At 36.1% G+C, this 15,005-nt stretch overlaps 4 protein-coding genes across 4 annotated transcripts; 2 read left to right on the top strand and 2 right to left on the bottom strand.

The window, feature by feature from the left end:
- Positions 1-450: 450 nt before the first annotated feature.
- Positions 451-3,299, top strand: LOC135789687 (transmembrane protein 59-like). The gene is made up of 3 exons (XM_065299639.1): positions 451-967; positions 1,193-1,298; positions 1,364-3,299. The coding sequence occupies exons 1-3, from the start codon at positions 803-805 to the stop codon at positions 2,014-2,016; spliced, it is 924 nt and encodes a 307-aa protein (XP_065155711.1). The 5' UTR covers positions 451-802; the 3' UTR covers positions 2,017-3,299.
- LOC135789683 (ATP-dependent RNA helicase abstrakt-like) lies at positions 3,234-5,716 on the bottom strand. Its single transcript, XM_065299635.1, is given in 10 exon segments — positions 3,234-3,449; positions 3,508-3,840; positions 3,898-4,066; positions 4,124-4,255; positions 4,314-4,767; positions 4,868-5,077; positions 5,139-5,265; positions 5,268-5,447; positions 5,450-5,519; positions 5,588-5,716. Coding segments are annotated over 10 exon segments (1,839 nt in total). The 5' UTR covers positions 5,615-5,716; the 3' UTR covers positions 3,234-3,312.
- Positions 5,717-5,986: 270 nt separating this feature from the next.
- Positions 5,987-12,559, top strand: LOC135789888 (proteasome adapter and scaffold protein ECM29-like). The gene is made up of 12 exons (XM_065299953.1): positions 5,987-6,107; positions 6,247-6,377; positions 6,443-6,828; positions 6,893-7,435; positions 7,516-7,953; positions 8,018-8,802; positions 8,880-9,991; positions 10,052-10,294; positions 10,357-11,459; positions 11,527-12,056; positions 12,171-12,241; positions 12,298-12,559. The coding sequence occupies exons 1-12, from the start codon at positions 6,083-6,085 to the stop codon at positions 12,397-12,399; spliced, it is 5,469 nt and encodes a 1,822-aa protein (XP_065156025.1). The 5' UTR covers positions 5,987-6,082; the 3' UTR covers positions 12,400-12,559.
- Positions 12,555-14,920, bottom strand: LOC135789893 (tetraspanin-33-like). Its single transcript, XM_065299957.1, has 5 exons — positions 14,457-14,920; positions 14,196-14,399; positions 13,964-14,137; positions 13,718-13,897; positions 12,555-13,642 (listed from the first exon to the last, which is right to left on the bottom strand). The coding sequence occupies exons 1-5, from the start codon at positions 14,565-14,567 to the stop codon at positions 13,454-13,456; spliced, it is 858 nt and encodes a 285-aa protein (XP_065156029.1). The 5' UTR covers positions 14,568-14,920; the 3' UTR covers positions 12,555-13,453.
- Positions 14,921-15,005: the final 85 nt, after the last annotated feature.

The raw sequence follows: 15,005 nt of genomic DNA, 5'->3' as shown, positions 1-15,005 counted from the left end.
TTAATGAAAACAAAACGTTTTTATGCTGTTTTTCGCGTTAAAACGCAGATGTAAGCTCAAAAACCTTTGCACCTTTCAAAATTTACTTTAAATTACACAAAAACAACGTAAAACTTAAAATAATAGCTTTATGTATTGCCCACTTTGATATACATATACTTTACGCTTATTAATAGTATTAAAATTCCTGTTTTTGCTTGTTTATTAATGTAAATTGAGGGTGTTTGCAACACGTGTAACACTATCACCCGAAAACGTATAATAATCTCATTAATTTTAATATAACAGCGCACGCGAATGCGCAATCATGATTTTTGCATACTATACGCCTAGTATTACAGCAACAGTAATCTGTACTCCGAATCCTAATCAATTTAAATCATTTAATTATTGATTTTTAAGCGCTCTGCTACACGAGTAATGGTGCGCACAGTGCGCGCGCATCGCAAACAAATGCAACTCGCCACCACTCAAAACGGCCACAACGGGCGCTACAACCAGCGAAACAACTCGCGATCGGCTGATTGTGACATTGGATGCACTCTGATCACGGTGATTCGCCTCGTCTGCTTTATCGGTCCAGGCTATTACAGTGCAAACACAATGCGTGTATAACCGATTTACTAGTGTATTATCAAGCGACCGTTTCCAGAGATTCATTTGTAATCGAACAACATCGACGCAGCGAATAAACAATCAGTGTTGGCGTGATACGAAACAGACGAACGTCTAGTTATATTTCATCAAAATCATACTCACAGGAGACGATAACGCAGATATAGTATTAAAAAATAAGTAAAAAATGTTTGCGCTGGTTGTTATTGTTGCTCTCGTCGGCTGTACATTAGCACAGAACGCCGTTAACAATGACCACAAGAATCTCGATAATAATGAAATAAATTCCAGTGGGAATGATATGGAGCAATGTCAGGCTGTGTGCGTTGATATTTTCTTTTTATTACCTGATGTAAGTATTTATATTGATTCCACATCAAATTTGATCATTTTCTAAGCAAATAATTTGTTGATAACACTAGAAAATAATAAAATATTGATTTTTTCCATACATAACTTATGATACAATAACATTATCAACAAAATTCTTTCATAGTTAATTATGAAATGTGATACATAATCAATAAATGAAAGTAACACTTCTAAATGTTGTTTAAAAATTCATTTATATTTTTAGGATCCATTGGCAATGTCAGCGTGTCAACGAGGTTGCCGCATATTCAATATTATTTATCTCAGAGACGATCGCAATTTGAATAATAGCAAAGATGAATGTTATTCATGTAAGCAGTGTAAAATAGGATTATGTTTTCTTAGTTTGTGTTATATGAATTGCTTCTTTGTGCAGCTTGTGTTGATGCATACTCTCAACTTGACCTGAACACAGCGTGTCGAAAAGGCTGCAAAAATATGTTGCGTAAAAAGCAGAGTGAGTTGGAAGCTGTCATCGTGTACATCGAACAAGACACGAAGAATCTCGACAATCCGCAGCCGGAACTTGACGAGCTGGAAATGACTTGGTTCATTGAGAATTACGCACCGCGCGAGTTGCATTACGTCGATGGTCAGCGCGATTACAAAATACCCGAGAGTATGTATCGTACGTTACCGATCGAAACTCTCTTCGAAGAGTTGACTAAACCTATGAATCCGCCTCCGAGCGGTGATTGGCTGGATTGCGCATCGAGAAACTCCGGTATTCCGAAGTGGATACTCGTGTCAGCCATCATTTCGGCCATCTTGGTAGCGTTATATTTAAGTATATCGAGCGAAAAGAAGGTTATCAGTGATGACTTATTGATTGGAGATGATGAGGATGATCAAGGTGAAGAGAAAGAAAAGGAAGCGGAGCCTTTACCGGCGAAGGTTCCATTGCTGGAATTAGATGAACAGAAACATGACAATGAGGCACAAGATGGCCGACAGGATGTACTGTTCTCGACACCGCCGACAGCTCCACCAAAATACACCATAGAGAATGAAAAGTCTAAAGAAATTTGAAGAATTTGAGACTAAAGGTAAGTGATTTAATTACATATATTAAAACAATCAAAGCAAATTTGGTCAGTAATTAATTTCGAAATGGATCTCAAAATTAACCAAAGAAAATGAATTTTATCATTTTTTTTAACAAGTAATTGGGTGTAAAATGTTTAATATATCTAAGAGAAAACCCCGTTTCATATGACTCGAATGATAATGAACGTCATTGTGATTATATTTTATATTGTAACGTCCTACAATTTATAAAATTTCAACAAAATTTACTAACCTAACATTTAAGACATGAAGAAAAGCATGAAAACTAAAGAAACGAAGCATTTTCTGTGTGATTTCCTATTTATAAGATGTCTACTTGATAAAATACTTACCCACTAGTCACACATAATATTGGACTAACCCATGATACTAAGAAATTAAGAAACAAACAAAAAAAGCAAAATCTGTGTATACTCTTATCTTTAAATAACTAATTTTACATTAAATTATAAGAATTCGACTTCTGATAGTGTTTTATGTCACAGTATAAATGTTTAACCGCACAATATTCTGTTTTGGGACTTTAACATAGAAACAATTTGGTGTCTCGGTGATAATTTGAGATTGCAGTTGAAAGATGGACTTCAGAATATTTTATTTGCTTTAAATTTAATGGAAGTATTCATAAAACTACAAAATGGTGACGTTTTTAGGGTAAAATACTATTTTTAGAAATAATATTTTTTTAAAGTTTTTTTTATATAATTATGTTATATTTTCATAAAAATAAACAAAAAATAACTTTATTTACATTTTTATCACACTGGAGATCCATCTGAAACAGTTTAGATATTATCTTTGCTAATCCTTACTACATGTGACACAATACGAGTAATTATACATGTTTCTACCCCACTCGATTGTAAATCTCGCTCTCCATGATGTGATGTTTGGAAGCAATGACGAATGAACACACAAACCACTTAAATGTAAACCTAAAACATAACGAATTTACGTCGAATTTAAACCAAAAGCAAACAAGTCACCTCGTTATTCGTGCAAATTGTTACGACGATTTTGTTACATATGCTTTGCAATAATAAACAAACCCAATAATAGAGAATTATTTAAAAAAGGGTAGTTTAGTTTTGAGTGTGTCGATGAACACAAGCATTTACACTTTGTTTCTGTATGATAATTATAAATAACTATATTTTATAAAATATTGTACCTACATATACATGAAACAAATGTATTATTATTGTAAAATTACAATCTGAAGATAATTACATTGTTATATTCAATTATTAATTCGTATTAATAATCAGCCGCAGTGTTCGCAAGATAATCTCTTCGGCCAATGTTGGATGCTTGTTTGTTTTGAATGGCTTCCAGTTTCGGACAGTCGGTGATTCTGTGACCGAGACCACCGCAATACGCGCAGCCTTTATCATCTATAAAGTAACGTAATTATTAGTAAAATTAAATTTTTTGAAATAATTTTCATCTTACCTCCAAGATTGAGATATTTCTCATTGTCAGAACATAATTCCGCTAAGAATTGCGGTACTTTTTGTTTCGCTTCTATTAGTAGATGTTTTAAGTCAAGGAGAACTGATTCATCGTTAGATTTATTTATGAATGTTGTCGCAACACCTTGTTTACCAGATCGACCCGTACGACCAATGCGATGCACGTAGTTTTCTACATCGTCAGGCATGTCGTAGTTTATAACATGTTGTACGTCAGGAAAATCTAAACCTTTGGATGCGACGTCTGTGGCAACCAGTACATCTTTTTGTTTCTTGCGGAATGCTTCAACTGATCGGGAGCGTTCTTCTTGATCTGTAAACATAAAAATATTAAGTAATTTTATGCATGTGGGATGTTAAAAGTAGTTACCTTTGCCACCATGGATGGCTACAGCTTCCACGCCTTTTAAAAGTAAATATTCATGAATTGCATCGACGTCTTGCTTCTTTTCCGCGAATATTAACACTGGTGGTGGAGTTTTTTGCAAACATTCAAGAAGATACACGACTTTAGCTTCCTGTTTAACATATTCCACTTCCTAAAGATGATAAATAGTTATTATTTTCTTTAAAACTAATGTTTTTTGTTAACAAACCTGCATAACATTCAAAGATGCAGCACCAGCCCGCCCAACATTGATGGTTATCGGTTTTACTAAAGCTGAACGCGCGAAATTCTGAATTTTCTTCGGCATTGTCGCTGAGAACAATAATGTTTGTCTTTGGCCCTAAACAAACATTTTAAATATTATTATCATAAAGATATCCATAACAAAGTATGCTTACATTAAAATATGAAAATATAGTCCTGACATCCTCCTCAAAACCCAAGTCAATCATCCTGTCAGCTTCGTCCATGCACAAATATCGACAAACACCTAGCCGCACGGTTTTCTTCTCCAACATGTCCATCAATCTGCCTGGTGTTGCGACTAGAATGTGTACACCTTTCTGAATTACTTCAACGCATTCAGACACAGGTACTCCGCCGATTGCTAAAGACGTGCGGATTTCGGGCATGTTGAATTTTTTGACAGACGCGCAAAATTCAAGAATGATATCGTAGGTTTGTTTGGCTAATTCTCTTGATGGACAGATGATTAGACCGTATGGGCCTTCGTTTCGAATGAAGGGCATTTTAACTTCTTGTTCCAAACAGAACATTATTAGCGGTAGGACGAATACCATTGTTTTGCCACTACCAGTGAATGCAATGCCGATTAAATCACGTCCTTGTAATCTAAAATAACAAGAAAATAGATGATTAAGTTTGGTTATGTTAAGAAGTGACGTTATAGGTTAAATAGCTTGAAATGTAGGTTAATATTTATTAAACTTACACGGTAGGAATGCCTTGGACTTGAATCGGTGTAGGTTTACGAATTTTTCGGTTTTCTAACGCTGCCAGAATGCCTTTGTGCAATTTCATCTCTCTGAACGACTTCAGTGGTGCTGGAATGTTCTCGCCTTCAACTAATATTCGCAAATCACGTCGAACTGCATCGTGTCGTGATTCAGGCATTGCTAGGATATAACCTGGAGCTGTCCAACTGTTAATATAAATAAATACAATTAATTATTCAAAGAAAAATAGAAATTTCTATGTCATACCTTGTTTTGATAGGATTATTATACTGAATACCCTTGGCCAATTCACTAACACCCATCAAAGCCTTCTTTTCAGCAACACTTTCAAGGATTTCTTCTTCTTTCTTCAGTTGTCGCTCGACTGCGCTAACTTTTTAGCTTCTGCAAGCTTTTTCAGCTCTGTGTGTTGATCTAGCAAAGAAATATTGTTCTTTCTGCCCCAGATTTCTTCCTCATCCTCATCATTTGTGTCATTTTCACTCGAGGATTTTGTTTTCTTTTGTTCATCTTTTAATTGCCCTAATCGACCGAGTTTCTTTAATTGCTGCTTTTGCGCTCTTTTACTGGTACATAAGGAACATAATCGTCTTCTTCGGATTCTGATTTATCCGTTTTGCGATAACGCTAAAATTAATAAACAAATTGTATGTTTAAAATATATCTTTATTTAATTAAATGTTTGTTGTTCTTACCTTAACTGGAGGTTGATTTGATGTCATTTTATTTACTACCAAGTAATATTTTTGTTGTTAACTAGTTTTTATTTTGTTGTTTTGCTTATAAACTCCGACGATTCCTATCGATTCTTTTGTTGGTTATGTTTATATTTACAAATTAAGTGACACTGGAGGTATATACAAAGGATTACGAAGTGTATAATAATCAATAATTTAATTTATTAAATAACTTTGATTTATAATCCGATGAATGTAATAAGAATTTATTATTAACAATATTTCATGTATAAGTTTACATTTCTTAATTTTGTATTATATTTTATTTTATTCTTTGAATGAATGTTTTGCCTTGTGTTTGCACCTTGTATGTGCGCGTTATTTAAAATCATCGATTTTGACAGCTGAAAACAAAAAAGTTGGGTTATACCATTCCAGTTTTGGCTCTTGGTCGCAGTGAAAATTTGTGATAAATTAGTGATAATTTGGAATATTATACACGAAATTATTAAAATGGCAAGTGCCAACGACGAGTCAGGTATGTCCTTTCATATTTTAACATGTACAATTGTTGCACCCGCTTGCAACAAGTACAAATTCGTATTTTAAAAGTCAGGTTATTATTTTTGAATAGTCATTGTAGAGATCATTATTTAAAAATATTTAAAATCTTCTAGTGTTGCTTGAACGAGTATTTTTACGCGTTGGAACGGCCGACACTGACGAACAGTTTCAAAATGTGCTTGCTAAGTTTCTACCACCTGTTTTACTTAAACTTGCATCCCCACATGAAGGCGTTCGTAAAAAGGTATAAAAATATTATTAGGTTGCTGGTATTCTTATTTTAAAATGCATTAATTAATGCATTTGAAGGTGATGGAGTTGTTGTTGCACGTTAACAAACGCGTCAAAAGTCGTTCTCAAGTACAACTTCCAGTTGAAGCACTCTTGCAACAATATCAAGACCCAGCTACAACTTCTTTTGTGATTAACTTCACAATCATCTATTTAAAGTTGGGTTTTCCGCGTCTCACTGTTGATGAGCAGGTTGCACTAGTACCATTGCTTCTAAATTCTTTGGAAGGAAAACCACAGACTCATCAAGACAGTCTGCTTTTGTTGATTATTCCTCTGCTTGGAAAGGTGACAGTTCCAACAGACCCTGCAAAACGGTCACTTTTATTTGGACTCAATGAGAAACCACAGATTAGTAAACATTTGTTGGTTTTATTGGTGGACATGTTACTTTTACCTTATGGGTATGTAATTTTACAACAAAAAATTAATTTTTGTTCATTAAATTCATGCATTGGCTTATTTTAGTGCCATAAGCCCAACTTCAAACCCTGCTAACAAAACTGACGCTCCTGCACTATCAATACCGCCTGGTATGTCTGAATATTCATTTAAAAGAGTGACCACCGACTACGCGCTGAAACCAGAAGAACTCGAGCAAATTAAACTTGGGATTGTTAAATTTCTCGCGTACGAAATTTTCCCAAACGAGGAAGTTTTACTTCACTTGATTGTCGCAGCCAGTGACACTCGTTTTAGTGTTGCGAACTTGGCTGACAATGAGCTGAAGAAAATTGTCGGACAGCTGGATTGGTCGCTACCGAGTATCAGTATGGGTTTGTATATGCTGTTTCTGGGATCGCAGACGCAGAATGTCAAGCCGAACATGAAAAAACTACCAGCTAGTACGCGAATCAGGCTGAAACTTTTGACTTATTTGTGTCGCGTCACCGGAGGTGGATTTGTTTTACCACCGGCGATTCAAGTCATTTTTGATTCGCTTTATGGAACCAATACGAACACCAGATTAAAAACGCTTGCGTTGAATTTCACAATCAACATGGTTCAATTGTAAGTGTTTAGTTAAAATGTTTTCTAGAAAAAATATTTTTTATTTTTTTGTATTTTTGATAACTTGTTGATATTTTCAGCGCGGATACGGATAATTTAGCGAAAATATCCAATGTTTTAAAGTCTGGCATGATTAAATTGACCAATGAAGGTGAATTGATTCACCAAGGCCAAGCTTTTGTTGTTTTGGGAGCGATAAGTCGCCGATTTCCGATGGTAGTCTTTCACGACACTAGTCTTATTGAAATGTTTTACAAAAAGCTAGAAGAAGGCGACACCGACTTAAAACTGCAAATTAGAGAAGGCGCATTGAATGTGATCCAAGCTTTTAAATACGAGAACAATCCATCTGAGTGCAATCACAATGATCGATTGAATATTTTGTACTTGATGTTGAAGTTTTATATGCAGAGCCAGGAACCGATGGTGCGATTTGTTGTCGTGAGGAGTTTGGCGTTGTTCTTTCCACCCGATCATGTACCGTCGAAGTTTTTGCTTTTATTGGCGAGTGGGGACACGTAAGTTGACCAAATATAAATTAATATTGCTTAATTTTACTAATTAATTTAATTTTTTAAATAGTAAAGATGATGTTTCAACTGACGCGTTAAAATCACTCTATGGTACATCAAGGAGACAAGATGTTGATTTATCAGCCAAACCAACTGAATCAACTAATTCGCTAGCACCCAATGAGGATCAAAAAGTTACCATGCCACAATTTGACCAAATTATTGAATACATCCACGCGGAAAGCAACAAAAAAGACAATCCGTATAGAACTTCAATTGGTAACAATGCAATCCCATTTCCACCAAACATTTTCGTCGAAATGTTGATTTATTCCCGATTGTGTTTGATTCAATCGTTGGAAGTGCCACTTACACGTGATGTATTGAAACATCCCACTGATGAAAGTCCTGTAATTCGTGCGTACTTAAAGCAACTTTATAACAATCATGAAATGAAGGCTTCACTTGTGAAGTATATTGTTTTATTGAGGCAACTTGTAATGACGAATCAAGCAGTGGAACCGCTTAGTTGTTTAGTTGAGGTAGTTGGTTGTTTGCCAGAGTTGCAAACTGATTTGGAGTTGGATTTGACTAAAGTAAGAGACTTGTTATTATCGACTAAAGAGGAGACAAGGGAACACGCTGCGATTCTCTACGGGATTTTAATCAATGAAGCAGTGGATAAAGAAAAAGAATTTGATGAGGTTTTGGAGTATCTTTTGAAGTTAACTGCTAATAAGAGTGTAGAGGCTCAGAATGGTGGTATTTTATCTTTGGGATGTTGTTTAGAGAGGAGATTAATGACCAAAAAGAGTTTAAGGAGGGATATGTTGAAGAATGTAATTGAAACAATTGGTAAGTTAACCTACAATAATAATTTTGTTGACATAACCTCAATTAAATGAATTTACTAACCTTAAAAATTATTCCAGCTTCATTTTTGCAAAGTCAACAAGTGCTCCTCTCTAGCGCTGCCTGTATTTCCCTTGGCCTCATAGCTAAGTCAACATCTTTGCCACTGGAAAATGGTCTGGATGATAAATCAGACACAGAGAGTCCCGATATAAAGAAAATGGCGAAACTTACCAAACAGGTTCTTATTACGCAAGTATTAGATGTAATGAACAATGTGAAACTTTCTACAAAATGTCGCGAACGCGCTGTTAGAGCACTGGGTTTACTCTGTGTTGGCGAAGCAAACTTTCCGTTCACCCGGCAGGTAATCGAAGGCTTTATCAACACCGTCAAAGATACCAAGGACGTCGAAGTGCACTTCACCATCGGTGAATCTTTGGTAATGTGCATTCAGGGTACAACGTCCTCTGAAGCGCGGAATGCTTGGGTAATCAGCAGCGATGATTATTCAAAGTCCGTTCAAACAGTTGGAAACAACGATGAAGATTTATCATGGCTGTTGGATGAACTCTTAAAATACTCTTTATCAACGCATCCTAATTCAAAACAGGCTGCAAGTATCTGGTTATTGGCATTATTAAAATCATGCATGGAGCGTAAGGTTATTCAGGATAAACTCAGGACGATTCAAGCTGCGTTCATGGATCTCCTTGCGGTGAATAGCGATATTGTTCAGGATGTTGCGTCGAAAGGTCTTTGTTTGATTTATGATTATACTAAATCAGAAGAATTGTTAACTGCGCTTGTGGATCAACTTACTAGTGGCAGACGGCAAGCAGTTCAAGTATCAAATGATACTAAACTGTTTGATGAAGGACAATTGGGCAAAAGTCCTACTGGAGGAAATTTATCAACTTATAAAGAGTTGTGTAGTTTAGCTTCTGAGTTAAACAAACCCGATTTGATTTATCAGTTTATGCATTTGGCGAATCACAATTCCATGTGGAATTCGAAGAAGGGAGCTGCTTTTGGGTTCGGGTCCATTGCTAAAAAATGCGGGGAACATCTAACACAACATTTGCCCAACATTATTCCCAAGTTATACAGGTATCAATATGATCCATCACCGAATCTACAAGCGTCTATGCAGAATATTTGGCATGTATTAGTGCAAGAACCAACAAAAATGGTAATTCTAACCTTATTTATCCTCATTTTCAAGTTATTTAAATGGGGTTATGTTTTTTAGTTAGATTTATATCATCATGAGATACTTAAAGAACTGCTCGCCAATATAAACTCAAATCAATATAGAGTTAGGCAGAGTTGCTGTGCTGCGTTACAAGATTTCCTCAAGGGAGCTGGTAATCGTTCTATTCATGATTCTGTGGATTACATGGAAGAACTCTGGAGTAAATTGTTTAGAGTTATGGATGATCATCATGAGCAAACACGAATTGTCGCTGGGAAAACTACCAGAACATTAAGCAAAGTAAGAAAGAAAATTTCTAAAAACCGTTTAAAAAAATGTTGTTTTTTTTTTCATTATTTTAGTTGTGCATTCGTGGTTGTGATCTATCTCAGGGTAAATCCGCCACGAAGATGATGGATTCTATTCTACCAGTTCTCCTAAACAACGGCATCATCAACGCTGTGCAAGAAGTGCGTCTAATATCTCTCCAAACTATTTCTGAATTAGTAGGCGCGGCTGGTAAGCAACTTAAACCTTTTCTACCCAAACTTATTCCGGCTTTACTACAAGCCACTGGCGAATTGGAATCTGCGAAATTGTCATATTTGAGTACAATGTACGGTGCGCAAAGTCAAGTTCAAGACGTGGTCGATTCTGCGCGTGCTTCAATGGCAAAAAGTCACTTTACAACCGAGACAGTATCAAAATGCATACAATACGCGGATGCGTCCATTATGGAAGAACTAACACCGAGAGTAGTAGAGTTAATGAAGGGGAATATTGGTCTGGGGACACGTGTTGCATGCGCGCATTTTGTCACACTATTAACACTCCAACTCGGTCAGGATTTACAACCATACACTGGTAAATTCCTAGCTGCTTTGGTAAATGGTTTGACTGATAGAAATTCATCGATTCGCAAACACTACGCACTGGCAATCGGGCATATTGTAAAAACCGCCAAAGAATCAAGTCTGGTGAAACTTTTCGATAAGATTCAACATTGGTACTTTGAGAGAGAGGATGATACGATTCGGTCAGCATGCGCATTGACAATACAATCTATTGGAAATCAGAATCAGGAGGTTTTAAAGAACTTTTCGGATGTGGTACTTCCGTTGGTTTTCTTCGCAATGCACGCTGATAAAACACCTGAGACACAAAATACGCTTGAGATTTGGAATGAGATTTGGGCTGAACAAAGTCCGGGAAGCGAAACTGGCATCAGGCAGAATTTAGAGAATATCTGTAAAATTCTACAGACTGCTTTGGAGAGTCCTTCATGGAATATGAAGGCGCAAGCGGCAAATTCTGTCAGTACTATTGCTAATAAACTAGGAACAACGATGGATGCTAAACATAGAAATAACTTGGTATCAATATTGGTTAATGGTTTAACTGGACGCACTTGGAGTGGAAAAGATAAGCTATTGAATGCTTTGGCGAGTATTTGCAGTAATTGCAAGTAAGTTTAACCATAAATACAACATAACCCGATCTAACCTATAAATTATTTTTATTTGTATTATTAGAGAATCGATTAAAACCGATCCGGATCTTGATATAAACATAATAATTGACGCGATAATCAGAGAAAGCAAAAAAGAAGAGATTGTGTACAAAACTAAAGCACTGGAGGCTTTGGGAAATGTTTTGCTAGCAATGGAGATTGACAAATTTGAAGAAGTTCACTCTATTGTTGAAGCCACGTTAACAGGCAGTCCCGGGTCGGTGGAGGACGAAGATGATGTCAGCAAAGAAGAGATAAACTCAAATCGCGAAAATCTATTGAAACTAAAGGAAACAGTTTATGATTTGTTGGGTAAATCATGGCCCAAAGATGCGAAGGTGACCCAGGAGAAGTTTAATGATATGTTTGTTGAACATTGTGTTACGACTCTACCGCTCACGACAAGAACTATTCAAGTAGCTATTGTCGGGGCATTGTGTAATTATGTGGATAAGTTGGTGTTGTTGGAGCAGGAAGTTTTGACTTCAGAAGAGGATTCTAACTTACAGAAGATTATTGATAATCTGCTCATTGCATTGACTTATAGTTTAGGTGAGTAATTTGTAAATGGAGTGAAATATTTACAAATTGTTGTTGGTTTTAACCTCATATTTTATTTTGGTTGACTGAAAATCATTCAAAACTGTTTGTTGTTGTTGTTTACAGGCATTGCAAAACATACAAGATTGCGAAAAGAGGCACTGAATGTCTTCAATTCTCTGGGAAAAAGACAAAAGGTAAAAACATAACCAAATTCTTATTTTCATGATATTTTATATCATATATTCACTAGATCAACAAGATAAAAAGCATTTCACCAAAGTGTCGGCTTCATTCAACTCCCTCCTGGAGGAAATTTCAAAAGACCATCAACCCGAGATCAAGTCCCGAGTAGTCGACTTGAAAACCCTATTTGCTGATTAGTTATTTAATAAATTCTTTAATGTGTGCGGGCCAAACGCAGAAGCCGACGAAACAAGTAAGTGGTAATCATTTTTTATGGTATTTAATAATTTATGAAAGTGATTGCATAAAATAAAAATTCGTAAATCTCGTTTGATTATATTTATTATCATGAAATGACATTTGATATTTCGGGGATGAGACAAAGCATACAAGATATTGCATGCTCACAGAAATCACAATCGGATACAACCAAAAATTCATAACGACAATAATAGTAGTAATAATAATACCATGGCGCTTGCGATGTCCAAGTCGAAAATATATATACACATTAAGTGATGATTAGAGATTACACATGAGTATACATGAGAGCGTAAAATTAGTATAAAAAGTTTCTTGCTGAAAAATGCTACAGATTATCAGCTATAGACGCTTTATTACGTAATTTCTTTAATTATTTATTGGAATCATAAAAAAGTCTATTCGGAAATTATTATTATTTTAATTGAATAAAATATTCTAGCCCCTAATCGATATAAAAATATCGTAAATTCATTTATATCTCGATTTTTTGTAGTTTTTATATTTAAATTTGTTTAAATACTTATTTATCATTTATTTGGTAGCTTATTTCATTGATCATATGTCTCCTTTGTTTTATGCTTATGTTTCTGTGTCGATTCACTAATTTTTTGGCACGGAATGTTGAATTTTTATACCGAACACAACAATTTACGTTTATTACGATTCGTTTGAAATTCTTATTCGAAAAAATCTTAAAAGTATCAAAATCAGAAAACTTGAGTGTAAAGTATAAAATGCGGCTGCAGTCGCACAAGTAGGTAGCCTATCTAACTAAAATAATTATAAGATTTGGCGTTTTTTGTTGTATTTTCATTCTCATCGAGAATAATTTGAAATATTGGCGAACGCGTGTGTCTGGTTTCTAGTTTAACATATGCGCCGGGTCGACTGTGAAATATGTACACTTACAAAAGCACCCTGGGCTCGTAGCACAGCGGCAGCGCCTCGTACCCGATATTTCAACTGGACCACCGCGACTTCTGCAGATCGATCTGGCCCTCGAGTGTTTTTGCCAGGTAGATTACGAAGAGCTGTGCTAGAGCGGTTGACAGCGCGATGATTGCTATCGTGTACAGATTACGCTCAGCCCACGAGCGTACAATCTCAATACAGCCGGACGTCCACACTTTTTTACTTGCCTCAGCCACCTGAAATTAAAAACAATGTTTGCATAGAGAATGTGATTGGTGAAAGTTGGTGTTGATTGTGTTACAGTTACTCACCGGTAGAGTTTGTACACCGTAGCCGCACATAATGTTCAATAAACCGGAACTGATGTCGGTCGCGTTGATGCAGCATGAGAACGGCACACCGCAACGCTCTACGCTCGGTGATGAACAGTTGAAGTACTCATTTTTCGACCAATCAATGTAGCCTTCAGAACTTAATCCACAACACCGGAACTACAGAGGAAAAACATAAAAACAAATTATAATTGTTTACTCTATTATAACTATAATAATACTTACTTCCTGTTGAGCAAAATCAATGAAATTCTGCAGATCGGGATCGTCGCGATATGTGTGAATGATTTTATCAGTGAAGTTTTCTTCTAACATGGACTGCATTGATTGTGGGAATACAAAACCAATGATGGCAATGCCCATCTCAAGCAGGAAGAACACAAGTAGACATAATGAGTACTAAAAATAACAGGAATGATTAATATAAATATTTACTTTTCAAATTGGAATGTCTTACAAGTTTGAGTAGGCAAGTGTTTTCTCTCAGTGCACCAACACAGCCAGCAAAACTGACCGTGAAAATGACACCACCCATGATAATCATCACCAGTGAGATGTTAAGGATAACATCATAGACATTTTCAAGTTTTACTGAGCCAGTCAGCTGCCATTTGTCTATAAATGCATAAACTCCAATACCAATCAGCAGACCTCCACATAGCTGAAAGGAAACAAATAGATTATGACTTGTTGATTGTAATTTTACACTTTCACTCACCCAGAAGATAAAATTCAGCAGGAATATCAAATACTTGTAGCAGGAACTGACATAAGAGAAATTGTACGGTTGACGGCGATGATGCTCTCTCCTGTGTGGCGGTGGCGGCATTTTACCAGTATCGTGCGTTAATCCACGTTAGGAATAATCATGCGGGATGATACCACCGTTCACACTCTTCAGCTTAATATGCCTTTGTTGTTGATGACTCAAATGTCTGGAGCTGACAAACCGATTTATTCTGACAGCGCGATGTAATATTTCACAGACGATGTATCATCACGAACGCGCGATCGACTTTATTCGCAACTCGCGTGTCTCACCGACGATGTTTCGTTGTTGAGCAATTCGTGAGCCGGATTAATTACACACGCACCGTGGATTCATTACCATAATAACAATTGATGAGTGTTTGGTTTCGTGCGAGTTTGACGTACGCGGTCATTCGGGGCGATGCACTGTGCACATGCGCAGCAAATTTTATACAATGTTACTAGGTATCTCTAAATATCACTAAAAAATCACTAGATTCAAAGATGCTCTTCAACA

This window comes from Atheta coriaria, unplaced genomic scaffold, assembly GCF_025399875.1.
Source record: "Atheta coriaria isolate IRGN ID8LTWV9N9 unplaced genomic scaffold, Caltech_Dcor_3.1 hic_scaffold_3_pilon, whole genome shotgun sequence".
Lineage (NCBI taxonomy): Eukaryota > Metazoa > Arthropoda > Insecta > Coleoptera > Staphylinidae > Dalotia > Dalotia coriaria.
Note: the sequence above shows the minus strand (reverse complement) of the source record. Positions and strands in the feature narration are given on the sequence as shown.

Bases quoted from the DNA above. Each gene is read 5' to 3' on its own strand.
- LOC135789687 (XM_065299639.1), top strand. From the start codon at position 803: ATGTTTGCGCTGGTTGTTATTGTTGCTCTCGTCGGCTGTACATTAGCA. The intron at 968-1,192 runs GTAAGTATTTAT...TTATATTTTTAG, and splicing joins TTTTCTTTTTATTACCTGAT to GATCCATTGGCAATGTCAGC. The intron at 1,299-1,363 runs GTAAGCAGTGTA...TTCTTTGTGCAG, and splicing joins CAAAGATGAATGTTATTCAT to CTTGTGTTGATGCATACTCT.
- LOC135789888 (XM_065299953.1), top strand. From the start codon at position 6,083: ATGGCAAGTGCCAACGACGAGTCAG. The intron at 8,803-8,879 runs GTAAGTTAACCT...AAATTATTCCAG, and splicing joins GAATGTAATTGAAACAATTG to CTTCATTTTTGCAAAGTCAA. The intron at 11,460-11,526 runs GTAAGTTTAACC...TTGTATTATTAG, and splicing joins AGTATTTGCAGTAATTGCAA to AGAATCGATTAAAACCGATC.
- LOC135789893 (XM_065299957.1), bottom strand. From the start codon at position 14,567: ATGCCGCCACCGCCACACAGGAGAGAGCATCATCGCCGTCAACCGTAC. The intron at 13,898-13,963 runs GTAAGTATTATT...TTTCCTCTGTAG, and splicing joins TTGATTTTGCTCAACAGGAA to TTCCGGTGTTGTGGATTAAG. The intron at 13,643-13,717 runs GTGAGTAACTGT...TTTTAATTTCAG, and splicing joins ACGGTGTACAAACTCTACCG to GTGGCTGAGGCAAGTAAAAA.